This window comes from Propithecus coquereli, unplaced genomic scaffold (genome assembly GCF_000956105.1).
Source record: "Propithecus coquereli isolate 6110/MARCELLA unplaced genomic scaffold, Pcoq_1.0 Scaffold825, whole genome shotgun sequence".
In the NCBI taxonomy this organism is placed as follows: Eukaryota; Metazoa; Chordata; class Mammalia; order Primates; family Indriidae; genus Propithecus; species Propithecus coquereli.
This window is the reverse complement of record NW_012154452.1, coordinates 214,291-241,928: the sequence shown is the minus strand read 5'-3', so window position 1 is coordinate 241,928 and position 27,638 is coordinate 214,291. Positions and strand designations below refer to the sequence as shown.

General features: G+C 48.9%; 1 protein-coding gene across 2 annotated transcripts in view; it reads right to left on the bottom strand.

The window, feature by feature from the left end:
- EYA2 (EYA transcriptional coactivator and phosphatase 2) overlaps positions 1-27,638 on the bottom strand; it is a 237,608-nt gene that overhangs the window by 7,194 nt on the left and 202,776 nt on the right. Inside the window, exons 11-14 of one of the 2 annotated variants that reach the window (XM_012663704.1) lie at positions 11,807-11,865; positions 6,158-6,318; positions 790-904; positions 83-204 (exon numbers count right to left, since the gene is read on the bottom strand). In XM_012663704.1, coding sequence (XP_012519158.1) covers positions 83-204; positions 790-904; positions 6,158-6,318; positions 11,807-11,865 — 457 coding nt within the window. The remainder of the gene's footprint in view (positions 1-82; positions 205-789; positions 905-6,157; positions 6,319-11,806; positions 11,866-27,638) is intronic. The other variant, XM_012663705.1, reaches the window with a different exon arrangement.

Sequence of the window (27,638 nt, the reverse complement as noted above, 5' to 3'; positions counted from 1 at the left end):
TTCTCCAGTGCCATTTTCCTTACACCTCCCATTCCCAGGAGGGAAGGCTACCTGCCCCGCCCCAGGTCTGGCTTCTCCCCACCTGTCTTGGTTGCACTGTAGATGTTCTCGATAGGAAACACAGAACCCAGTCCATACAGCAGGACTTTGGCCAGGGCGGGGATTAGTTGAGTGGTGGTGACCAGCACATTGACACAGTTGGGCCTGAGGACAAACGAGACGGCAGATTAGAACTCAAAGGTATCATCAGGCCAGGCCTCCCCCCTGCAGCGTGAGCCTGGAGTTGGCGGGAATCCTAGTGGGGTTTGGAGGCTTTGGCGGGTCATCTCAGGGGAGGGCAGGGCCCACGGGTTCTCCAGGCTGTTCCTTTCTCTTAATCCTGAAGCTGCCTGACACCTGGAAATGTAATGTAGGTGGAATACTTTTCTTATATAAAGGGGAAATGGGGCCTAGAGGTAATGTCAGTGAGTGATACGGAACAAGTGTAGGGCAACAGGGAGAGGTGGGGTCTGAAGCAAACTGGAGAGCACATGCCAGTTCTGAACTTCCGAGAGAATCCAGAAACCTGGAAAGCTGCTGGACGCTGGTAAGTCTCTGCACTATTTGTTCAGCTATGCTACAAGGTGTCCACTGAGCCTTGGATACCTAAAAGCTTTAGCAAATGTCTGGAAAGTGTGCAAATGAGAATTTGGGAAGTCCAATTCCCCCAAGTGTAGAAACGGGGGAGCCACCACTGCCTACTGGGAGAAAGTTCAGGGGTGCAAAGGAAAACGGGGAGCTGCTACTTGCCGGGAGTTGATGAGGTTTAGTGCCTTCAGGGAGTGCGTTAGCCAGAGGTCGGTCAGAGCCTCCAGCTCGGCTCTGAGCTGTAGCCAGGTCTCTCTTTTGGGAGCTCCTATCAAGCCTGTAGATGAAGGAAGTAAAGATGTAGTCATCATATTAGAAATACCTGGGAAACAGAGTTAGGGAAGGGGAGTCTAGCTTCTATACTCTGAGGGTTCAAATCAGATGATACCCGAAGTGAGTCCAATGGCTTCTCTTAATCTTACCCTGAGATCAACTGATTGATTGATCAATCCATCTACTGATTGATCCAACTACCAACCCATGCATCCATCCATACACCCATCTACCCACCAATCCATCTACCTATCCATCCACCCATCCATCCATTCATCCAAACACCATCCACCCACCAATCCATCTACCTATCCATCCACCCACCCATCCATCCATCCATCTACCTACCCATCTATCCATCCATCCATCCACCTGCCCACCCATGCATCTGCTCATCTGCTCATCTGTCTGCCTGCCCATCCATCCATCCAACAAAGAATTCAAGAGTGCCTTCTAGGCTTGATATTGTATTAGGCACTGAATACACAGATATGAACAAAAACATGCATATTATGGAACTGATACTCAAAGAATAATAAAAAATAATAATGACCAACATTTACTGAGTGCTTGCTATGTGCATGGCCCTGTGCTTTTAACATGACTCACTTCATTTCATTCTCACAGTAGCCCTAGAGGTGGACAGTTTTTACTTCTATTTTTTAGGTGAAGGAACGGGCTTTGTAATGTTGACTGACTTGCTCACCGTAAGGAGAAAATAATGGAGACAGTTTGGGCCCCTCTGTGGGTACTTTGAACCTGACTGTCATTCTCTCAGCCTTCAGTACTGTCAAGATAAAGTTCAGACCGCCGGCACGATGCAGCTCCTACCTGGCCTCATCTCCTGCCACTGTGCTCCTGTTCGAGCCCCTGTGGTAGCCTCTTTGGTCCTTGAAACACCAAGCGTATTCCTGCCTCAGGACCTTTGCATGCCACATCCCAGAACTCGGACTGCTCTTCTTATCTCACCTCCCCCTTTTGCCTGGCTAAACCCTTCACACTTTGCATGTCGGCTTCATCGTAGGTCTGTTCATCTTCATTTATTCTGGAAGGTCTATCCTGACCCCTCCAGGCTGTGTCAGGTCCCTCTAGTCTACCCTTCGTAGTGCGTCTCCCAACCACACTTTCAAACGTATCCATGTGATAACGAGTTTGACGTCTACCTCGGGCATTAGGCCATTCACCCCAGGAGGGCAGGAGCCACGCTGGCCTCGCTCACCACCACAGCACCGGCCTCTGTGGCCGCACCACGTGCCGGGTGCTGAATTGGTATTTGCTGAGGGCGAAATGAATTCACCAGGACAAAATGCTGCCTTGTGCCGATGCTATTTAGACATCATCTTCTCCACAGAGAAGACCTCGGCTGTCCAAGCTCCTCCTGTGGCCTGCAAGGCCCTGTGTCATCTGGACGCTGCCAGCTCTCTGTTGCCATCCTCCACCACGTGCCCCCTCGCTCCAGCCACTCCGGCTTTCATCTTTCTGAAAAGAGTCCAACTCCTTTGGTCTCTTTCACTTGCTGTTTGTGGCAGACCCTGCTAGTTGCCTCCCATTATCCATTCTTTTCCTTAGTAATTAATACAAATAAAAATATAAAAAGATCTTCCCATTAGTAATAAGGACCCTGATTTTTAGGTGAGTGCATGGCTGCCGGGCTAAAAGGCTACCCTTCTCTGCCTCCATCACAGCAAGGTGTGGTCATATGACTACATTTCTGGCTGATGAGAAGTGGCAGTGTTGTGTGTGACTTCCAGGAACTGTCCTTAAAGCGGGCAGGCCTATGCTTATTTGCTTCCTTCCTCCTTTCTGCTGGCTGCAGTATGATGGCTGGAGCCTTGGCAGCTATTTTGAATCATGAGGTAGAAGCCATAGCTGACAGTGGTAGAGCAACAAGACGGAAGGAGCCTGGGATCCTAGCACTGTGGAGTACTTTGCCAGCTCTGGAATGCCTACAGCTCTTGTATATGAAAAATAACTTCCTATCTGGTGTAAGCCATTGTTATTTTCTGTGTCTTTTTTTGTTGTTGTTGTCATTTGTTCATTTACTTATGCAATTGAATATAAACCTAATTCATTCTTTCTCTGCCTGTATTGCCATCCCCTGACTCTGGGTATCTGGCTGCCATCATTTAGAATATTTAGTTCAAATAGCCCTTCTGGAGTGATGTCCTCTGTGGTCCACAGTTCGGGGTGGCCCCTGAGCACACACCACCCACCAGGCTCTCCCCGCTATATTCCTCTTATATTTCCCCCATAGGCCTTATCATTCTCCGAAATGACTGAGTTCGGAGTTTGAAGTCACTTGCTCACTTGTTTATGGTCTGTCTCCTCTGCTCACTGAATACAAATTCCTTGAGACAAGGGACCTTGTCTCTTTTGTTCTCTGCTGTATCCATGGACTAGACCTTTGGCAGTGGACACATGAATTTGCGAATGAATCTCCTTAATACTATGTGTCCCATCTTTTAATTAGTCTATAAACTTTTTTTTTTTTTGAGACTCTCATTATGTTGCCCAGGCTGGAGTGCAGTGGTGCAATCATAGCTCACTCTAGCCTCGAACTCCTGGGCTCAAGTGATCCTACTGCCTCAGGCTCCCAAAGTGCCAGGATTATAGGCATGAGCCACCACACCCAGCTTAATTAGCTTGTAAACTTTTTGGGAGCAGGTGGCCTCTGGTTTTCCTTTCTTTCTGCACCTTCCCTACAGCCCCTTAGCTGGGACCCTCAAAAACAATACAAACTGGCAAGAGCACAGCACCTCACAGTTTGCAAAGGGCTTCTCCATGCATGGTCTTTTGTAGCCAGTCGACACTCCTACCTTGCCCCACGCCAGGAAGTGTGCTTTCCACTGCCTGCTGGCCTCCTCCCCTCAGATTCCTCCTCCAGGCCTGGTTCCCTTCCTACTTCCCCCAGATAACAGCAGCCACATTTAGGACGTGCTTATGTGTGTCAGACAGTGTTCTAAGCACCTTCCCCATGTGAGTTCACACTATCCTGGCATGAATCCTATGAGTCGGGCAGCGTCATTAGCCCCATTTAACACACGAGGAAACTGAGGCACAGGGAGGACAAATACCCACTCAGTGGTGGAGGGAGGATTGAAACCAGGCAGATGCCTCTGAATCCAACCACCGCCTCCCAGACGTTGACTTACTAGGTATCTTCTCTCTTCATCCTGCATTTGCAGGCGTCTTTCTTCCAAGCTCACCTTCTAAAACACTCAGAATCGTGGGAGTCTGTGGTGACCCCAGGCTGGAGGCTGCAGCCACGCACCTGTCTAGGTCTGAGGTGCAGAAACAGCTGGTGGGGGCAGGGGGCTGGCATCCTGCCAGCTGCGGGTTCCTCGCCTGTTGACACCTCAGGTAATCTCCCCTCAGCTTAGGGGCGAGCAAAGCGGCCCCACAAAGCCCTGGGCATTTTCTGGGCCTTAACCTGGATGGGGAGAGCTGGTCTTTGCTGGCCAACTCTGTGCCTGTCTCCCCTAACCAAGCACACCTGCTCCCCTCCTCCCTCCATGTAGGGGTGAGTACACAGGTAGGACCGAGCCTGGCCAGAGGGTGCTGCTTCACTCCTTGGTCAACAGACTTGCACTGAGAGGCCACTGAGCGTGGCCCTGCTGGCCAGAGGCGGTGGAGTCCTGGGGCTTGGGACTCCATTGTGGCTCTTCTGCCTGGGCGTGTGACCCTCAGCAGGTTACTTAACCTCTCTGATCTCAGTTTCTGCTTTCATACAACACGGATGATAAAAGCATTTACCCTACAGGGATGTTGTGAAGAGTAAAGGAGCCATTCCATGAAAAGCCTGGCACAGCTGGCATGGAGTAAGCACTTGATAAACACGAGCTATCGCCAGGACTGTACTCAGCACGTGAGCTGCATTAGGGTGACAGCCTTGGACAAGACAGGAAATCTGTCCCCAAGAACTGACGGTCTGGCCAGGGAAGGCAGAAGACACAGAGGAACCCAAAAGTCTCCAAGCAAAACTGAAAAGAACTAGTGATCAATGCCACCATTTATTGAGCGCCTGCTGTATACCAGGCATGGAGTTGTGCCTTTTGTCTGCATTAACAATAAACCTCTCAGCAACCCAGGGAAGCAGAATTATTTTTATTCCCATCTCATAGACCTGGAAACTGAAGCCAAGCGCGGTGACCCTACATACATCACCTAAAGCTCCGCAGCTAGAAAGTGGCAGAGCTGGGACTCGCCTCTTCCTGGAAGGGAGGGAGGGAGCTCTGGAAGCTTTTGGGGCCAATGTGTATATCGCAGACCCTCTGAGCTGCCTGCTGAAACCCTTCCCATAATTATGGGCTAGCGGCTGGTTCCAGGCACCATGACAATGAGGAAGACTCCCAAATGCTCTTGGGGTGGGAGCAGTGTCACCCCCGGTGAAGAAATGGTCTAGAAAATTCCAGAAATAGTGACCCACGGCCTGGCCATCGCTGAGCAGGCCCCGCCTCCAGCCCCTTCCGACTTCCTGTTCAGTGCGACCAGCTAACGCTCTCCTGCCCGAGGCCGGTGGTTCTCCCCTGGGCTGCACATCAGAACCACCCGGGTCCCCGATGCCCGGGCCACAGCCAGACCAAGTAAATCAGAAGCAGAAACTCCTCGGGTGGTTGCAATATGAGCCGAGTTTGAGAGCCAGTGACTTCAAGGGCTTCCTCCACTTCGATGCCTCCACAGCCACCCGGGGCTCTGGTTAAAAATGCAGATTCTGCGTCAGTTGCCTGCGACTGTCGCTGAGATCCTGCGTTTCTAACCACTGCAGGGTGGCGCTCCTGCAGATGGCCCACGGCTGCGATCTGAGCGGTGCAGGCTGAAGGCTCCCGTCCCCAACTGCAGCGGGCACCAGGACCACGCGGGTGCCGGCCCCAGCCCAGAGCTCCAGCCAGGGTAGGTCTGAGGTGGGGCCAGAGAATCTGCACTTCTACCACATGCCCAGGTGGAGCTGCTGGTGTGGGGACCACGCTCTGCGAGCCTGTAGTTGTGGGTAAGAGAATTCACCCCGTGCCCGCCCCCGCCACGTGTGGCTCGTGTCATCACAGACACGGTGCATCATCTGTTCTCAGCTTCGTCGCCCCCAGAGTGAAGGTGATAAAATACAGGTGTCCTAGTCTGGAGGGTGTCGTGAGGGTTGCATTACGTGAGCTGGTACTGCACTTGGGAGCCTCTCGGACTAGCGCCTGCCACGGCAGGGACACACGCGGGACAGCGGCTGCCCCGAGGAGCCTCCCTTCCCGGCCGAGGCGGCCGTGCTCACCGCCCACGTTGTTCTTGTAGGTGTTGTACATCTCCTTCACGCGCCGGTAGCGGAAGGCCAGCTTCCTCATCCAGTCCACGCCGCCGTGCACGCCCGAGCCCAGGCACAGGTTGGCCCCCGGGGCCGCACTGTGGAAGCCGTCCGCGGAGAAGTTATACGTGCTGCGGAGAGGGGCGGGAGGGGACAGTGTTAATGCGGGCGGCAAGGGCTCTTCACCGGGAGAGCACAGGTCCCATGGGGCCCACGGTCGGGCCTCGGGGCATCCATGAGCCGCCCAAGCATGCACCAGGTGCTGCGTGTGTGCACTCGGGCAGGAAGAGGACCACATCTTTTATTAGCCTCCCAAAAAGGGCAGCATCTCTTGCTCTTGCCCAGTTAGCATCCGTTTTCCTGTCTTTTGATATCAAATAGCATCTCTAGTTTCTGTTGGGGAACTATGGCTGCCCCTGCATGCAGTGGCCACGCTAGGGAAAGCCTCTCTTCCTTGCCCTTTAGAACTTGAAGCTCAAAGGGAATTCCACAAAAATGGCTGGAGTTGGTTCACCCTGGCCAAAGAGTCAAGAAAATGTCAGTTAATCCCTGCTTTTTTTTTTTTTTTTTTTGTGAGACAGATCACTCTCTGTCACCCAGGCTAGAGTGCAGTGGTGTCATCATAGCTCACTGCAATCTGAAACTCTTGGGCTCAAGTGATCCTCCTGCCTCAGTCTCCCGAGTAGCTGGGACGACAGGTGCCCCACCACAGCTGGCTAAGTTTTGACATTTTTTTGTAGAGATGAGCTCTCACTATGTTGCTCAGGCTGGTCTTGAACTCATGGCTTCAAGGGATCCTCCCACCTCAGCTTCCTACAGTGCTGAGATTACAGGCGTGAGCCACTGCACCCAGCCAATTCCCGCTACTTTAATCCCAAAACCTACCCCGGTTTGTGCCCCTCTTGAGGCCTGGCTGCTCACCTTCCCGCCCATTCTGTGAACAACGCTTCATCTTTACACAGAAATTCCCTCTTTTAATTTTTTGATTTGTTAAATTAGGCAGAGTCAGTTGTCTAGTGGGTGTTTTGCAGGTACAAACCTTGACCCCGAAAGAAGCACATTAGGCTAAGGAGTTCTACAGTGGACTGGGACATTTTAAAAATGACACAAAATCAACCACAAAAATGGTGGCTGGGAACCAGGAGAGGGCAACCTCCAGGAGCTGGAGTGTGAGAATGAAAAAAGAACCCCCAACTTTCCAGAGAATACCACTTTCTTTCCTCCTCCCAAGCTTTGGTCTAGCTTTGCGAAATCACAGCAATAATAGTTATGACGTGACGTCACCAGGCCGCAGCAAGGTGTGTGTGTACAGGACGTATGACCCAAACTTCTGCGACAAACACGAAAGTCTCCCCAGAGACCTGCGGGCGGTGTGTCAATGTGGCGCCATGGCCGCCCCAGGGTGTGAGTTTGGCTGATTTTTTTTCTCTGTACTATTTCATTGTTTCTGCATTTCCTATAATGATTTTAAGAGTAGAAAAAGAGAGAAACTTTATTTGTTTGAAAAGTGAGAAGTGGTAGGAATGACATAACAGTTGGACATTGTATCATGAGGACCTCCGTGTAACGCCCCTGCTGTGGGCGAGGCGAGGGATTTACCGAGGGCGAAGTGGCGGGTCCTTCCCCTGTGAGTGTGAGACGCGTGAGCAACGAGACACAGCTGCACGGGACGTGCTGCCCCTCGGCACCTCTGTAGCCGAGGCCCAGCCTTGCTCTGAGCGGAGCACGGGCCTCGAAACCTGGGGGTAAGGCTCTTGCCAGGGAAGGGGCTTTGGATCCCCCGCAGGATCCAGAGCAGCTCTGGGGGATGCCTCAACTCTGCACATTTCACCTTGGGGGCTTCCTGGGGCAACATGCCAGGAGGTCACTGGCCCAGGTGACTTAATCCCAAAGGCCTCAAACGTAGACCCTGGAGTTCCATCCAGAGCAGGTTGTGCGGACAGTCACAGGGAAACAACTACACAGTTGGCAGAAGTTGCTTTTTAGGTGTTTTTAAATTCTTTTCCATTACTGGCCGGGCGCGGTGGCTCACGCCTGTAATCCTAGCACTCTGGGAGGCTGAGGCTGGAGGACTGCTTGAGCTCAGAAGTTCAAGACCAGTCCGAGCAAGAGTGAGACACTGTCTCAACTAAAAATAGAAAGAAATTAGCCAAACAACTAAAAATAGAGAAAATTAGCCAGGCATGGTGGCGCATGCCTGTAGTCCCAGCTACTCAGGAGGCTGAGGCAGAGGGATTGCCCGAGCCCAGGAGTTTGAGGTTGCTGTGAGCTAGGATGACGCCACGGCACTCTAGCCTGGGCAAAAGAGCCAGACTCTGTCTCGAAAAAAAAAAAAAAAATTATTTCCCATTACTGGACCACAGAGCCTGGAGTTCAGGGAATGTGTGTACATTTGTATAAATGTGTATATATGTGTACATATACATTAGTGCGTGTATGTGTATATATGTGCATATCTGTATATATGTGTATATGCTGTGTATATATTTGTGTATACATAAAAATGAGTTTGTGTGTATACATGCCTATGTGTGTGTATATGAGTGAGTGTATATATGCATCTATGTTTGTGTATATGTATTTGTGACTGTATGTGCATAATATGTATATATGTACAAATCTATATGTGTATGTATACATATTACCCTATGATTATTTTAGATTAGCACAATGATATTGCAGATCATTGCCAACTGTGGCAGGACATTCCTTAAAACAAAAAAATAGTCTACACAAGTGACACAGAGCTTTCAGTAAAACCTCAACCATTATAAAATTATGTTCTTTTCAAGCACACTATGGTGACATAGTTTTCTGTAGATATGCTGATGTTTCCTATCAGTCAAAAATACTACAATTGTTATTTATGCGGGAGATGTTAAAACTGCTAGTTTGTTAAAGGTAAAAATGGGAAACTGTTTTTTTCTAACTTGATTTTGTCATCTCTTCATTTTCAATGTGCCAGGAGTCAGGAACACCAGAAGCCTTCTGACCTCTCCTGACCTTGCTTGACTTTGACCCCTTAGGGTGGCTGCGCTCCTACAGGCAGTGCTGAGGTTTGCTCCACCCACCCAAAGAAGAGTAGAAGAGTGACTGGGGGAGATGCTCCCCAGAGTAAGTTAAAGACACAATCTTGGTTTTGGAAGAATGCCAAGTAGGTTAAAAACATAACGTTCCAGAAAAATCTTTGAGTGGGTCACTCCATCTCATTTGATGCTGTCTGAAGTTTCTCCAGTGTCAGGTGTTGCTGCGGCTGAAGATACACTCAAAACAGTCGAGGCTTCCTTGGATGGAGCCAGAGACACCTTCTACTTCTTGAATCACCCAGGTCATGGAGTTGTCTTCTAGGGTCAACGAAATTGGTGCAGATGTGCATGGCGTGGGGCGTGGGAGTGTGGCAGTTGAGGAGTGTGCGAGATGCAGTGGGAGAGACGTCACCTGTGTCACTTTTCATAGACGTTGTGTGAGTGTCGTGTATGCAAATCAGAAGCAAGTCAGTCGTAAGCTGGATAGTGGTGAGTTGGAGAGGGTGGGAATGTGGGTGATTATATTAATAGTTTTCTTCTCTTCTCTTTATACCGAATTACTCAAAGTTTTAACAAGACCCTTAGAGAATACAGTATGACTGTGTGAATAAATCGTTTGCACAAAAACTTCCTTTTCCCCATGCAGAGTGCCCCCAGGTTCATGACGCCCACTCGTTGCTCCTTCTTCCTTCGGCTGTGACAGGGACTACAGACAAATGAAATCTATCCAGTGGGTAGAAGGGAGCAGACAGCCGCTTCTCAAGGACGCACTCTGTGCTGGGCGCTCTTCCGGCACGTTCTTAACCTGATGAGGACGGAGCTGTGACTCTATCCCATCGCAGCTCCCCAGCTCCAGAACCCACACTTCTGATTGCCACATGGTCCTTCCGGCCCGGTGCAAAAGTTCCCATTGTGCTAGTTTTATTCTTGAAAAAGCAAAACTGCAAAACTGACAATAAATGCGGAGAATAGCGTGGACAGATGTCTGGCTGGAGGCCCCTCGTGGAGGGCAGGGTGGGGTGTCCGGGGTGAACAGAGGAGCTGTTCAGAGTTTGAGCCCTGGAGTCAGGCTGCCTGGATTTGAATCCTGCCTTCCCCACTTACCAGCTGTGCGAGTTTGGGCAGGTTGGTCGATATCTCTGTGCCTCGTATTCCCCAACTGTAAAATGGGGACGATGGTGAGAACATCTGTCTCAGAGGTGACTGTGAAGGTACCACGAGTTGACCCAGGTAACTAATGCACTCGGAGCAGAATGTGGCACAAAATAAGGGCTCTTTGAAGGTGGGTTCTTACCACTAACTGGGAAAAAACCCACAAAAACAAAACTAGGGGCATCTGATGCTTGGTGCCTGCATGTAGTAGGAGCTCCATAAATATTTCTTGAATGAATAAATGGAGAATTTAGTTTCTAGGGGGAAAAAAACATCCTTGGACTGTGAATTCTCCAAGTGAGGTATTGAACAGCTCGGCATGAGGCAGGGTTCGGAGGAACGTTGCTCTCAATTCCAAGCCAGCAAGTTACAGAGGAAACTTTACAAGAACGGAACGGTGGTCGCTCGTTGCCTTGAAAGGAAGAGTGGTTCCCAATGATGACTTCATGGAAAGGACACAATTAACCTTGATCTGGGGTTTATTTACTTCATAAATTGAGAAGTCCTGGAGGGGCTGGAGCCCTGTTCCTTGCCGGTCCTGATTGCAGCAGGGATTTTCTGAATGGCTAATTGAAACGAGGCAGGCATCTGCCCGCTCTCACTTCTGATTGCGCTGGGCTTTGAAAAGGCCTGCAGGCTCGGTAACAGAGACTTTGATTTCGGTTTTTGTCGTAAGTTGGGAGACACACTTTGGAAACAAGTACTAAGTGAAGTTACAACGACTGGTCCCATAACCAAAACATTATTTGGTCTAATAATATTTTTGATTCACCTAGAGGTATTGAATTGTGATAATTTTGGATAAGTGCAGATTAACTATGGTTCCATTTTTATAAAGTTTCCCCAGGGGTAGGTTTGGAACATTCCAGCCACATTCCTCCGAAAGCTGTTTCATTTTAAGTGGTTGGTTACCCGATTTCTGGAAACCATGTCCTAGAAGCGTTTTCCCCCAGAAACCAGACACACCACTTACTCATTCAAGAAAAGTTTTTTTGAGTTATCAACTATATCAATCGTTATATTAAAATGTATGCTAATGATTACAGTCACATGTTTGAAGAATGTATACCAAACTCTTAATGGTGGTCAATTTGGAAGGTGAGTCAGGGTTAGTGTTTGAAGTTTTTACAATATGCATGTATATTACTTTGGTAAGTGGGAAGAAAAGAGAGAGAGAAACATACGCAGAGCTCAGTGATTTGAGGGGGTGTGGAAGAGGCTGGGAGTCAGGTTGTGATTTTTGAGTTCAGAGAAGCACGAGTCCCAGTTCTGGCTGGAAGTGGGAACATCCTGTCCCTATAAGCACCCTTCCCCTCCTGCCTGCTTCCTAGTAGAAGGCAAGCTTGATAATCAGTCAATCAAGGGGCATTTTTTTCTTTTTTTTCTCAATATAAACTCACAGGAATAGAAAAGGAACATTTCTGACTCCCTAAATTCCTACCTTAAATCTTGGCCGTTGTCATCTGACGAGACGTCATCAACGTGGATCTGGTCACAATCCTAGGGAGAAATTGACAAGAAGAGAAAAAGAGAGAGAAACGTTCCTGGTTAATCTGATGTAGCCTTTAAGAGTTGGCTTCACAAGCTGGGGGCTGTAATGAGCACTGGACTGCGAGTCAGCTGTCTGGGGTTCTGGTCTGGGCTTTGCCACTAGAGGTGAGATGTCCTTGGGTTAAGTCTCATCCCCTCTTTCTCTTTGGTTTCCTTACAAATGAGCAGGTTGACTATAAGGAAAGTGACCATATAATTTCTCATCCAAACCAAGACAGTTTTGAGAGTAAAAGGGGCTGCTATTAATATTATATTGGGGGGGAAGGTGCAAACTAGGACTCCCCAGCTCTCCAGTCCCCCAGGTATGCCCAGACACATGGTCACCCTGGCCATATGGTGGAGGCCTTTGCCTTGCTCAAGGTGTTTCCTCTGCTTCGAATGCTCTCCTGCCTTCGTCTGCTGAACCCTGTATCCTTCAACCATTAGCTTCTGTAGGTACATCTTCTGTGTCCTGTGATCTGTGATCATCACTTATTGAGCACTTATTATGTACCGGGCACCATCCCAAGGGCTTGCCATTCAACAAACTCCAGTGGCTCGCTACTTCCCACTACCTATAAGCCTCTCAGTTTTCTCTGGGGAAACACTTCTCTCTGTGGGTTGATTGTGGGTAGGGATGACAAGGGGCACATGATCCAGAATGGACCAATCAGAGGGAACCAGGATCCCTCTGGCCACAGAGATTGCTTCGGGGATGAGCATGTGGTCTAAGCTGGGCCAATGAGAACCAGCCCTGGGACTCTGGCTGGGCTCTTGGAGAAGAGGTGCTCTCCTTTTGCGGGGGCTGCAGAGTGGTGGGGTTAAGCCTGGAGCCGTTGAGGAAAGCGGGTCTGAGAGCTGGAGAGGGACGAGGCCCCTGTCACGCGATATGATCCCCTGGGTCTAGCCACGACTGAAGCTGAGCCATCCCTGACTGCGGCGGGCTAAATAATGGGCCCTCAAACATGTCCACATCCTGATCCTCGGAACCTGTGAACATGTTACTTTAAAAGGAACTTGCAGATTTGATTTAGTTAAAGATCTTGAGGCGGGGGGTTCATCTGTCATTTTTGGGGTGGGACCTAAGTGTAATCGCGAGGGGCCCTGTGGGAGAGAGGCAGAGAGCGACCTGACTACAGCGGGGAGGAAGTGACTGGAGTGACGCGCTCCGACGGAGGGAGGGCACAAGCCAAGACACGCGGGTGGCCACTAGAAGCAGAAAAGGGCAAAGAAACAAACTGTCCTCTCAGCGTCTCCAGAATAAACGAGCCCTGCCGACACCGTCAGCCCAGTGACACTGATGTGGACTTCTGAGCTCCAGAACTGTAAGAGAATACATTCGTGTTGTTTGAAGCCACTGAGCGTGGGGCAATTTGTGACAGCAGCCCTAGAAAGTAATACGCTGACTTTTCAGTGTGAGCGAGCAGAGCTGGATTTCTGTCACTTTGCAGCCAAGAGTTACGAGGGATGCAATGTCCCCCCGGAACCTGCACACGATACATACCAATCCGCCAACTCTGCTCCATCGTGAGGTCCGTGCGGAAGGTATGTTGACAGGGGTGCGCCAGCCCCTGCAGTACTGACCGCCCGCGGGTGGATCCTGGATCCAACAGGTCCCAGCGATGTGACCTTGAGCAAGGGCCAAACCACCGGGAAGCTCAGAGGTCTGACTGGTGAAGGGACAGGGTAACGGAACCCGCTTCCCGTGTCGAGGCGAAGAGGAGTGAGAGGCTGCACTGAAAGCACTAGAACAGCGTCTGCCACACAGTGGGGCCACATAAATGTTCATTTTTATTGTTGTGTTAGATTTGATAGATTTTCCCCATTTTGGTTGCGAGGTGAATTCGGGAGCAGATACCGCCTTACAGAGACTGCTGGAGGAGGGGAAGCACATGGTACTCTGAGCTTGAGAACTGAGAAAAAAACTGGTTGTAGCCTCTCTTGGTGGGAGGTTGGAAGCTGGAAGAAACGGTATTTCCAACCTTTTGAGCAGATTTGAAAAGGGGCTTGAATTTATCTTCGAGAACTGGAGCTTTGCTGGAGGGTGGGGAGGGGCTGGGAAACCCCTGCCCTCATCAATTTTTTAAAGTTATGTAAAGGTAGTCTTGTCATGGTGATGTTTAGGGAGACTGCTTTGGGGGCACGTGTGGGGACATGGCATTCGGGGCGGCCTGGGCTGCCGTGTGGGGATGCGGGCTAGAACCTGGGAAGAGGGGTCAGCAGAGGAATGGTGTGGCCACTGGTTCCTCTTTGGCCCCAAGAATGGGCTTTGGATTGGAAAGGAGTTTGCTGGCAGGTGGGGCTTCCAGAGTCCTCGGAGGACTGGCCCAGGCACAGCAGCTTTGCAGCAGGTGACAAAGTGTGATTCAGAGTCCAGAAGCTGCCATTCCCACCACTGCATAGGACCTCGCACTTCTGTGACCCCGAGACAGGACCCGGGTGTGGGCGGTGGTGTGCTCTGTGGGGGCCTAGAGGGCAAGAGCAGCAGGGAAGTCCTACCGAGTGGCTTCCTAGGGCTCGGCCGTGGGCAAACGGGAGTGTGGCAGATGGCGAAGAACTTGTCGAATGCTAAAGGGTGACTCCAATTGAGAAACTCTTTGGGGGAGTGGGAGAAAAACCGGGGGGGACACTGAATGATCACTCTTGAGCCAGCAGGTATCTGGCTGACACCTAAACCTTTTCTGCCTATTTCATATTTCCTTTCTTTCCAGGGACTCAGGACTCTAATCAACGCTTGGTGGTCTCAGGTATAATTTATCCCCATCCCCAAGAGGGAGAGTCCTTTTCCTGCAGTGGCCGAGCACAATGGCGGGACTCCCACATTTGAAGACTCTAGAGCCAGGCCCATGCTGGCCAACACGGTAGAAATTAGTCGCACGTGATTATTTATACTTATATTTAAATTAACCAAATATAAACTTAAAAATTCAGTTCCTTAGTCCTATTTCAAGTGCTCAATAGCCAACTATGATACTGGACAGTGCAGATATTTCCATTGTTGCAGAAAATTCTATTGGACACTGCTGCTCTGGAGGGATCAAGGAACTAGACTGGCAGCTTCTCTCCTGTGTTGATAAGTTCAATCAGGGAAGAGCTGAAAACTGGCCTGGAGACTTATCTACTTAGCCCACCCTGTGCTTAAAATCTTTTTGGAAACAACGGCCAATATGTAAACTCAGAGGGATCTCTCCCCACCCCCACTCTGCCCCTCTCCCTCTCTCCTCCCTCGTTCTCTCTCTCCAGATCTGCAGCAACTCTCGGGAACTCGCCCCCACCTGGTGGCACAGAGCTTGCATCCCCACATCCCCACGATCACTGGGAGCTGGGCTGCAGCTGCCTCCTTCTGCCTGGGCATCCCCTTGTAGCTCCCGCGGTCCCTACTGCGTTGACTTCACTTTCTATTACCTGGTTACTTGGCCCTGTAGGCAGCTGAGTTTGAGACTTCTGACCCACTGCCATCTTACAGAGAAGGGAGGGTCCTAGGACCACCAACCCTGGGATGCTAATGAAAGTGGTATTTAAAAGACAATGCAGACTTTACAGACCCAGGCGCAGAGGAAATAAAATTAACAGAAAATCCCCCCAGTGCACTGCTTTGCCTGAAATTGGAAAAACACCCCTGTAGGCCCCCAGGCCTTCCCTCAAGATCCAAAGCCACCCCAGAGGTCACATGGGCTCAGGCCCCTGGGCAGGGTTCCATGTGCTTTCCTTGATGTCAGGGGAAAGGCATCTGGGGAGGCTCTGTTTTTCTCATTTGCAAGGGGATTGTTGGGGGCGCTAAAGTGTGACAATAGTAGCGATCACATTTCGGACTTAATAAAATACCATGACGCTCAGCTAGACGCTACCTCATACTCCGCCAGCTGACCTGGATCGAGTTACCCCCTGAGCTGGCAGCGAGGGGAGCCGGACAGCACAGAGGACATGGAGCTCCTGGGGAAGAGAATCCCACGCCCCCAACTCTGCTGCCTGCTCCCAGGTACGGGGCCGGCCTCTAAGTCAGAGGGGAGACTTGTCCACACGGACGAGGTGCACTTCTAGTCTCTCCGGGATCAAAGTGGACTACCCTGGGGGCTCTGAGTGGGACCAGCTGGCAGAGACAGAGGAAGGGTTCCCACGGCCTTGACCCACGGGAGGCGCAGGGGGGCTGAGGACCAGGACCCGGTACATCCCTGCTCCAAAGGATGTCACTTTCTCACCCAGAGAGACACCTGCAAAGAGCCTTGTGCCAGGACGTCCGTCATCCCAGGGAGAAACTGGAAAACACCTAAAGTTCCCTTGATTAGGTCACAGCTAAATAAAATGTGGTATATCTATTCAGCCGAATCCCACCCAGCCGTTCAGAAGGATGAGGCAGATTTTTACGTTAGCACGTGGAATGTTTTCAAGACCGCCTACGGTGTGAATAAAGCAGGCTAAAGAAAGATGAGTCCAGTCTGATATCATGTAAAACCCCATTAAGATATGAGACATTTTATACGAATATATACATACAATACACAGCTGGAAAAAGAAAGATCTAGAAGCTCACACATCTGGCTGGTAGCAGCAGTTCCACATGGGAAAGTGTTGGGATTGGGCTGGTGGTCAAAGAAGGCTTTAAGCCTTATTGAAATACTTTCATTTTTCTTTTAAATGAGGATAATGTGTATATGTATTACTTTTGAAAAAAGTAACTGAAAATATCTCACTGGGGAGGAGATGAGATCTAACTTTGGAGAGAAGCTAACATTTATTAAGAGCTTCCAGTGTGCCAGGGACGGTGCTCAGCACTTCACATGTATTTAGGGGGAAATTATTGTCATCCCTTCTTATAGAGGAGAAGATGAGGCAGAAGAAGTACAGGAACATGACTGTTGTGGGTTGAATTTTGTCCCCCAAAAAGATGAAGTCCTAACCCCCAGTACCTGGGAATGTGACCTGCTTTGGAAATAGGGTCTTTGCAAAGGACCATGTTAAGATGAAATCATTAGGGTGAGCCCTAATCCAATATGACTGCTGTCCTTATAAAAAGGGGAAATTTGGACAGAGACAGAGACCCACAGAGGAAGAACCACCCTGTGACGATGAGGACAGAGATGGGCTGACACATCTCCAAGCCAGGGAATGTCTGAGACCAGCAGGAGCTAAGAGAGAGACAAGGAGCAGATTCTCCCTCACAGCCCTCGGAAGGAAGCAAGCTTGACCTTGGACTTCTAGTGTGGAGCACCGTGAGACAATAAGCTTCTGTTGTCTAAGCTCCCAGACTGCGGTACTTTGCTAGGGTAGCTCTAGCCAGCTGATACAGTTGCCCTAGGTGAGGCGGAGAGGGGCTGCACCTGGGCCCAAGAGGCCGTGTGCCTTCAGAGCCTGTGCCCGCGGAGACCCATCCCCTTGAAGCCTACAGAAACACCTGCTATCGGTCCAGCACTACGTTAGACAATGAATGGGGCAACAGAGGGGAGGTTTCTCGGACTAGATCTGGCTCCTGTCCTCAAGGTGCCTACCACGTCACTGGAAAAGATGAGGCAAATAAACATGAAACCCTGAACTGCTGATTCAATATGTGTACATAATGACCACCTGCGGTGCGCCAATGCTGGGCCGGGCACTGCGTGTGTCTTGTTGTCATCTCTGACTTCTCTCTTTGTCTCACATCCCAACACTGACCCATCAGCAAGTCCTGCTGGCTCTGCCTGTGACATGCACCCACGATCTGACCATTCTCACCTCCCACTGCTCCCACCGTGGTCCAAGCCATCATCATCTCCCACCCAGACCAGAGGCTGGTAAACTACAAGCATGGGCCAAATCTGGCCTGTTGGCTGTTTGCATAAATAAAGTTTTATTGGAACACAGCCATGTTCATTCATTTACATTCTGTCTGTGGCTGCTTTTGTGCCACTGCAGGAGAACTGAGTAATTGAGACAGAGACAGTATGGCCTGCAAAGCTGAAAATATTTACTATCTGGCCTTCTACAGAAAAAGTTTGCTGACCCCTGGCCTAGATTATTGCTATCACCCCCCCCACCCCCCTTTCCCTGCTCCCAGGCTAGTCTCTATCCAGCAGCCAGAGGGATCCTGTTAAGCCCTAGACATTATGCCCTTCCACTGCTCAAATCCCCACAATGGCTCCCGCCTCCCTCTGAGTAAGAGCAGAGTCCACACGATGACCCCTGGTCCCATGTGGTATGCACACCCTCATGCTCCTCACCTCCTTGACCTTATCTCCTATCCTCTCCTCACTGACTGCTGACACAGTGGCTCCCTGCTATTCCTTCAACAACTGGCATACCCCTGCCCCAGGGCCTTTGCATGTGCTGTTCCTTCTGCTTTGAATGCCTTTCCCTCCTCTTTCCATCTGTCAACAGCTTGCAAAAGGCTTTGCTGATGTCACCTTCTTTGTAAAAATTCCCCCAGCTCCACCCCCAAACAGGCTGAATGACTCCTGTCTCTGTTTCCCTACTTTGTGGAGCCTCTAGAACTAACCTAGGCCTGATATAATGGCCATTTTCTTCCTTCATCACTAAATTGGAAGACTCTGAAGGTAGCTGATATGGTTTGGATGTTCAGTCCCTCTGAATCTCACGTTGAAATTTGATCCCCAGTGTTGAATGTGGGGCCTGGTGGGCGGTGTTTGGGTCATGGGGGCAGATCCCTCATGAATGGCTTGGTGCCCCCCTCCCCAGACAATGAGTGAGTTCTCGCTTTATTAGTTCACGCGAGAGCTGTCTGTTTAAAGGAGGCTGGCACCACCTCCACTGTCTATTTTGCTCTTTCTCTCGCCATATGACCCACCTGCTCCCTGTTCACCCTCTTTGATCGGAAGCTCCTGAAGCCCTCACCAGAAGCAGATGCTGGGGCGATGTTTCTCATGCAGTCTGCAGAATCGTGAGCCGAATAAACCTCTTTTCTTTATAAATTATCCGGCCTCAGGTATTTCCTTTTTAGCAACACAAAACAGACTAACATAGTAGCACCTATTTCTTTTTTTTTAAATTGATTTTTGCAAGGCTGGAGGGTAGGGAAGTTAAAAGCACAGACTCTGGGGCCTGGGTTCAAATTCTGGCCCTGCTACTTACTAACTGAATGACTTGGACAAGGTACTGAACCTCACTGAGACCTCAGCTTCCCCCTCTGTGGTTGAGCTGCTGGAACAGTACCCACCTTGAAAGGTACTGGAAGGATTAAATGAGTCGATACAGATGGAGCCCTTTGAAAAGTGCCTTGCTGTAGAAAATGCCCAACAACACATGCTTGCCATCCTTGCTGCTACTACTACCAACTTGAGTTCTGCAGGTTCGAACTCTGTGCCTGGCACAGTGATGGTTCAACTGAATTGAGCCACCACTGAGAGAGGGCAGGGAAGAAGAGAACAAGGTAGGGGCATTTAGGTTCACACATCCCAGACAACGTTGCAGTTGGCATTCAAATGCCCATCCCTGGCCTCGAATCCCAGCCATGCATTTTCAGGTGTGTGATCTTGGGCAAGTCACTTCACGCCTTTGAGTCTACAGGTTTTTTTTAAAATAAACTTTTTATTTTAGAATAGTTTGAGATTTATAGAAAAGTTGCAAAGACAGTACCTCTGTATCCCATCTATGCACATAACCTACACTGAGTTTCTCCTTTTGTTTACATTTTACATTGGCATGCTACATTTGTTTCACAACTAATAAACAAATACTGCTATGTTCTTATTAGCTAATGTCAAATCTTTATACAGATTCCCTCAGCTTTCCCACGAATGTCCCTTTACTGTTCGAGGATCCTTCCAGGGTGCCCTATCACATTCAGTCATGTGTCCTCTTAGGCTCCTCTGGGCTGTGACAGTTTCTCAGGCTTTCCCTGCTTTGGATGACAGTCTAAAGGAATGCTGGTCAGGTACCTTGTAGAATGTTTACCAACTGGGATTTGTCTAATGGTCTTCTCTGGGTTTATGGGTTTTCGTGAGGAAGATCACGGATGTAAAGGGCGCTTCTCATCAAGGGCACGCACTATCAACTTGACTTGTCACTGTTGGTGTCGAACTTGATCACCTGGCTCAGGTAGTGTTCGTCAGGTTTCTACACTGTAAAGTTACTCTTTCTCCCCTTTCCATATTGTACTCTTTGGAAGGAAGTCACTCTGCATGGCTCACACTAAGGGTGTAGTATCTACATAAATCATCAGGAATTTTTCTGCTGGGAATTTGTCTGTTCTCCCTTATGTATTTATGCAATCATTTATCTACATCAGTATGAACTCATGGATACTTACTTTATACTCTGGGTTGGAATCCAGTACTATGTTATTTTATTATGCCAGCTTCTATTTTATTTTTTTGTGCTTTTTATTTTAGTGTTCCAGCTTTGGCCACTGGGAAATCTTTCAGTTGGGTCCCCTGTCCCTTTGACACAAGCCATCACTGTGGGTTTTTTCCAGCACTTCCTTACTTTCTTGGCACTACAAGATGCTCCAGGCTTAGCTTGCACATTCTCTGCCCCAGCCCCACAACCAGCCATTTCTCCAAGGAGCTCTGGTTTTAACTGGAGAATGGTATTAGAAACCAATATCTGGGTGCTGGGTGTGCTCATTGCTACATGGGTGTCATTGCTTTTGGGCCCTCTCAGGTGACAGAGCAAGGTCTTCAGTTTTTTAAAAAATTATGAAACATCGAGGTATGTTACAACTTGCAGGTATGTTACAGGGCAAGTGGCAGGCACTCAATAAATAGTACCAATTACAGTGCAGACCCCTCCTTTCACCAGTGTGGAAACTGAGGCTCAGACAGTGTTTGCAGGGAACTTCTGTCAAGAGTCACAGGGTACAGATGAAGGTGTCTCTGGGCTTGCAGGGGCTTCTGTCTTTCATTGGTGATGGCAGCAATTTGTCCATTTATCATACGCTCAAGGTCCAGTTTTAGTTTCAGGGTGATGTTAGTTTCATAAAATGTGTGGGAGAGGATCCCACCTTTTTCTTTGTTCTGTAGTTTGTGTAGGATGGAATTTATCCTTTCCTTAAACGTTTGTTGGGACTCTTGTTTAAAACCAGCAGGACCTGGTGCCTTTTTTGGGAGCGTACATCTTTAACAATTTCCTATGATCATTGGTTAACTTTATTTATTTGTTTTCCCCTTGGGCTAATTTTGGTAATTTGTATCTTCCTGAGGAGTGTCAACTTCACCTAGGTTTTCAAGTTCATTGGTGTAATAGTGTACTGGTATTTCTCATAATTAAAATAAATGACCTCCCCTGAATCCTTAGTAATGTCCCTTTCATTCCGGATGTTGCTTATTGATCTCTCTCTTTTCTCCCCACTTGATCAAGCTTGACAAAGGCTTATCTGTTGCAATGGTCATTTCAATTGTTCTTTTAATTTTCTAATAAATGTCATTTAAAGCTGTAAATGTCTCTCTTGGTCCCCTTCCTCCTGCATCCCACAGGTTTGGTACTTAGTATTCTTGTCGGCGCACACTGCCGAGCCATTAGCTCAGTGACCAATACTTATCAAAACCCGTTCTGATTAAGCTGGGGACAGCTGGGGTTTCCCAAACTCTCCTGCTGTGGTTTGATCCCATTACATTTTGTCCTTGGCTGCCTCAAGATTCAAATGCAGGAAGGAAACAGTTAACAAATTTGCTTTAGAAAAATGGCCTTTGTCAGGGCCCAGATGAACTCCCTGGTCACTGCTTCTCCTCTGAGGTAGGGATATTTTTTAAGTGGGATTGCTCAATGCTGCCTCTAGACCAGCCAGAGAGGAGTCTGCTCCCTGGGCAGGAACCCTTGGCCATCTCTTCTGTGCTGTCTAAGTGTTTCATTTATCTCAAGAGCACTAAAGACGCCGTGGCTCGAGTTGTATTAATGGCTGGTCGGGCAGGATGCTTTGGAGAGCAGTTCAGCACTAACACAGTAAAATATTGTTCTCCCCGATAGCTTCTAAAGAGCCGTAAATCAGACGTTTAGCAACTAGGTCCACGTGTCAGGCAGGCAGCCATGGCCTGCCCTAATTTCAGCAACTTCTGAGTCGTTCTGGCATGATCTTTCCCAAAGCTCTGGCAGCATCTCGAAATGCTTCCCCACCAGCCCACCTGACTGCCTGGCCCTCCTGAATCGGCCTGGAGACACTTTCTGCTGAAGATCTTTAGGGTCATCTTGTTTCTCATGAAGGATTCTTTTTTCTTCCATCCACTCTGCTGCTCTCTGTTCCTTCTCCGCTTTGTAGTTCATCTCCAAATGCTTCCTCCGTGAAGGATAAACATCTCGACCTAGAAGTCAGCTTGGCCTGGGATCAAATCTCCACACTCCTCTTACTAGCTGTGTGACCCTGGCAAAGTGACCTCTCTGGGCTGTGGTTTCTTCATCTGTAAAATGGAGATTAAAAAAACCATCTCCTTTGCAGGGGTTTTGTGAGGATTCTGTGAAGTAATTCATGTGCAATGCCTGCTGCAAAATAAGAGCTCAGTGTGTGTCAGCTGCCAGGCAAGTAAACCTCCCTGTGCCTCAGTTTCCCCATATGTAAGATGGGTGGGTGTTATGAACTAAATGTTTGTGTCCCCTCAACACTCATATGTTGAAGCCCTAACCCCCAGTGTGTAGTGTGGCTGTATTTGGAGATGGGGTCTCTAAGGAAATAATTAAGGTTAAATGAGGTCATAAGGGTGGGGCCTTGATCCAACAGGATTAGTGTCCTTATAAGAAGAGATACCAGAGGGCTGTATCTCTCTTTCTCTTCCCCCTGCTCCCCTGCGTGCACCCACCGAGGACAGTCCAGGTGAAGACAGCAAGAAGGTGGCTGTCTACAAGCCAAGAAGAGGGTCCTTACCAGAAACTGACTTTTCTAGCACCTTAACCATGGATTCCAGCCCTCAGAACTGTGAGAAAGTAAATTTCTGTTGTTTAAGTAAATTTCCCTTGTGGCTATTTACATTAAAATTAGTTAACATTAATTACAATAAAAATTCATTGCCTCAGTTGCACCAGTCGTATTTCAAATGCTCATTAATCACACATGGCTGGGGCTACGATATTGGGCAGTGCAGGTTAGAACGTTTACATCATTGTAGAACGTTCTATTGGACAGCATCGCTCTAGAACATTGGCTTTCAAATGGCTTAGACTGTGACCTTTGGTAAGAAGCACACTTTGTATCATACAGAGATTTATATTACTGAAACAAAATTTTAAACAATGTTCACCACTACAATTTGTGCCCTATCCTATCCTTACTTTTGTATTATTTAAGAAATTATTCTGATCTTGACCCTTTCAATGGTCATGGTTTACTGTTTGAAAAATGCTAGAGTTCCCCATAGAGTGGGAAACAGGTTAAGGGAAAGATAGAATGACTAATTACGGAGGCCTGGACTAGACATTTTACAATAAATACCTTCTCTCATTTAGTTCACACAACTACCTTGTGAACTACCGATTCCCCCACTGTGCAGAAGAAGATGTGTACGCTCAGCCAAGTTAAGTACCTTCTTGAAAGTCTTAGAGCTAAGGATTGGGTCAATGTTTGAACTTGGGACCTTCTGACCTCGAATATTAATAGCATCCCCCTCTTTCCACAATGTGAGGCATCTCAGTGGATGGGCACCTGCCAAGGCGGTGATTCCCAGGTTTGTGGTCCACCATGTTGCCCCTTCATGGATTTGGCTGTATAGGGGACCCGTCTCTCATTTATTTCTCATTAATCTTTAAATTGACTTTCCTTTACCAACATTTAAATCCTTAGCTTCATCTTAAGCATCATGACCCACGGAATCAACGGTTTGACGTGCCAGTCATTTTCCCCTGTGAAATGCGATACACAAAATGGTGTCACTCTGGTTCAGAGCTCTGAAACAGTCAGAAAGCCGTTCTGAGAAGGACCACCTGTAACGCCTACTACCTTATCAAAAAAAAAAAAATCCCCCAAAACTTGTCTTAAATCCTTGAACTGGGCTAAACTGCCATGATCACACATCCCGAAAAACAGCCAGATTTCACTAGTGCTACAGTTCCTCAACAGCAACAACCAATAAATTATGAACCATATACTAAGCCAGCCACCTCCACCAAAGACAATTCTTTCAGAACAGCTTGTGTAATCATCCTCAGCCTTCTTTTAAAAACCTTTGCCTCTCTTCGGAGCACAATTTGGCTTCTAGCCAAATCTGTCTCCCAAATTACAATTCCCAAGACCCCAGTAAATGCCTCGTCTTACGGCTTTGCAGTCTGGTCTTCTGCCTCTTCTTGGTTGACGCCCCCCAAAACACTGGGAAGAAAAAAAGTGTAAGCCTAACAAAATGTTTTGTTTTGCATTTGAAGTAGGAGCAAGCCACACGAAGCCTGGCTCGTGCTGTACACAAGGAATCCATAAATACTACTCAGCTGACTGACATCTCTCGGGGTTCAGTGTGATGTTTCTCAATGGATGCCACTGGCATTTTGGGTGGGACAATTCCACTGTGTACAAGACTGTCCAACTTACTGGGTGGCTTGGCATCCGTGGCCCTGCCTGCTAAAAGCAAATAATTCTTCCCCTTCATGTGACAACCAACCACCCCCACCCCTAATTTCTAAATGTGCCCCCCGATCCCCAACCCTAGGGGATAGAGTTGCCCTCAGTTGAGAATCTCTGTTCTAGTGAAACACACTGACGATGGTGAAGATGCAAACATTCAGAACGCCTGCTCTTCGAGAAGAAATGGTACCCTCCCCCTCTGCCCCCCACGCAGACGGCCCCATTAGGAGCAGGGCTGCCGATTCATAGTACAGTGGTGGGAGGTGTGTGCAGAGTTAAGGAACAATCCTGGGCAAACACACCAGACTAAAATACTTAGCAAATAGGGAGAATGGGTCAGGTCCAGGCAACCAGGCTGAGGTTGGAGCAACAGAGACTAGCTTTGAGGAGGAGGAGAAAATGTAGCAAACAGAAATTAAGGTCTGTAAAACAGGACATGAGAATTAAGAGCTGTGGCTGATTGCGAGTTTTCTGCCAGTATCTGCTCTCTCGGTTCCCACGGTCATAGAATTTTGAGTGAGCCGCAGGACTCTCCAGAATGAAGACTACAATTCCCAGCCTCCCCTGCAGGGGTGTGGCCATGGGATTCTTTTCTGGCCAATGGGATGTAAGCGTGAATATTGCACGTATTACATGAGTGTCATGGCAGCTTCTGGGAACATTCTGTAAGAGCTGGCTGGGGTGCTGTCTGAAAGGAAAAAGGCAATCCCCCTTTGTCCCTTCCTCCATCCTGATACCTGGAACTTAAATGTCACCATCTAGGATCTTGAGGGCAAGACAGACGAGGATTGGTGGAGTCATAAGGTGGCAGGAACCCGGGAATCTGAGCTCTTCATCAAGACGAACTCCCTTGATTGCTTACCTCTGGAGTTTTACACACCAGAGAAATACATCCCATTTTGTGTGGCCCATTGTTAATCTACTTTATTTCTAATAAAGTCAACGTTAGAAACATAAAATCAGTTTCCTGAATGAAGGTTAGAAATTCCAGCAGGCAGCTGTTACCACGGACAGGGTCAGATCTCCAACAGCCAAGAATTGAGGATGATTTACTGAGCACCTACTATGTGCCAATGATGTAGCAGAGAACACAGCAGACGTGTTCTCTGCCCTCATGGAACACACAGCTAGCGGGAAGACGGACTTCACATAAATTATTTCAAATAATTAATGAAATGGCTGCAAGTGTGCAAAATACACCATGTAGGTATGAGGCGTCCTGGGGGCATACAATGGAGGAATCTGATCTTTTTGGGGGGACCAGGTAAGACTCCCCTGAAGAAGTGGCACTTGTTCGGAGAGCTGAAAGGGAAGTAGACACTGGCTAGGGAAGTGTGTTCCAGACAGAGGGCGGAGCAGGGTAGGATCCCAAGGTGAAAGGGAGCCTGGTATGTTCAAGGAATTAAAAAAGTGCCCAGTGGACGTGGAGTGGAGGGAATGAGGGAAAAAGTGGTAGGAAAAGGGTGTGGAGAGGTAAGTGAGGCCAACCCCTAAAAGTTTGGTTTTTACTTTTTGCTTGGCCGTGTCTTTTTTTAAGACCTCAGAGAAACCACCGAAGAGTTTTAAGCAGGGAGTGCCATATTCAGATTTTCCCTTTGTCACGCTGGCTACTGTGATTAGAACTGAGGAGGGGTGTTAGGCTGAGACTGCAAGCTGGCCCCCAATATCTATCCCCCTCCCCTTTTTCTATAGTATCTGAGTTTCTACTGGCACGTGCCTGCCCAGAAAAAGACTACGCTTCCCAGGCTCCCTCGCAGGAAGGTGTGGCTGAGTGACCCAGTTCTGGCCAATGGAGTGTGAGCGGACGGGGTCAATGCAATCGCTGGGTGGTGCCTGTCTCTGCCTCTGTCCCCCTCTTCCATCTGCCGCTACCGACGGATCTGTTCTGAGATGTGGATCTGGACTTGGCCCGTATGACTCCCACTTCTCGAGGTGTTTCTAAGGCTTGATGGAGAAGACCGTTCAATGCTCTGGGTCTCCAGTGGTGTAGGACAGACTACTGCCAATTTTGCAGTCTAGTTACAAACGGCAGGCATGTCCTGCCGCTGTATTGAGCACTTACTACATGCCAAGCGCTCTGCATGCTCCAGAGCAGGTAATTCTCTCGAAGCGGAGGCACCAGTTAAGGGCTTTACACACTTGGTCTCTGATATTAACAGCAACCTACAAGGTAGATTTTAACCCCCATTTTACAGAAGAGGAAACAGAGCCCCAGATAGTAGGTAGTAAAACGGGTTTAGCCCCAAATCTGCCTGACTTCATAGCCTGTGTCTCAGCCGCTGCTTTATTCTTTGGTGTTTTCTCTGCTTTGCACATCAAGATTCTTCGGCCAACCCCACTTTTCCAGTGTCTGCATTCATTCTGGGAGGGACTGAGGGAGGAGATGTCTCTACTCTTGATGGAAGTACCTGTGCCCACCTAGCCTTTGGGCAGGCAGGGACTGGCTTCAGCATAAATGCCAGGGCCCGTTCAGATGTCAGCAGCACCTGAGGGTGCTAACATCCCCCAACAGTGATGCACTAGGGGTGTTGGGGTGATGATCAGAACTCTGTTGCTTCCTGCTACTGGCAACATCATCGAACCAGCCAAGGGGCAACCTGTGCTCCCTGCCTTCCTTCACCACACCTGGAGGGCATCTGGCCCTGGTCAGAAAGCTCTGAGTGCTCCTGTTCACTCCAAAATTGCTTTTCACAAAGGAACTGTTTTTTGTTTTTTTTTTTTGAGATAGAGTCTGGCTCTGTTGCCCTGGCTAGAGTGCCGTGGTGTCAGCCTAGCTCACAGCAACCTCAAACTCCTGGGCTCAAGCGATCCTCCTGCCTCAGCCTCCCGAGTAGCTGGGACTACAGGCATGCGCCACCATGCCCGGCTAATTTTTTTTATATATTTTTAGTTGTCCAGATAATTTCTTTCTATTTTTAGTAGAGACGGGGTCTCACTCTTGCTCAGGCTGGTCTCGAATTCCTGACCTTGAGCGATCCACCCACCAAGGCCTCCTGGAGTGCTAGGATTAGAGGCATGAGCCACCGCGCCCGGCCAGGAACTGGGTTCTAATTCAGCTCCAAGTGTAACTTCTTTTGCCTTCTCTTGGTTTTGGTGGGGCCTGGGGGCATGGAAGAGGAGACTTCCAAAACAACAAGGATTAATATTGGGGCAAATTTTATCCTTAGAGCGACGGGATCCTCTGGGCAAGGGTGGAGCCTGGCTCGCCCCCTGCCCCTGAGACACACGCTCGTGCACGTGTACGTATGCTGCATTCAGTGTCGGGGGTTCCTGCCCC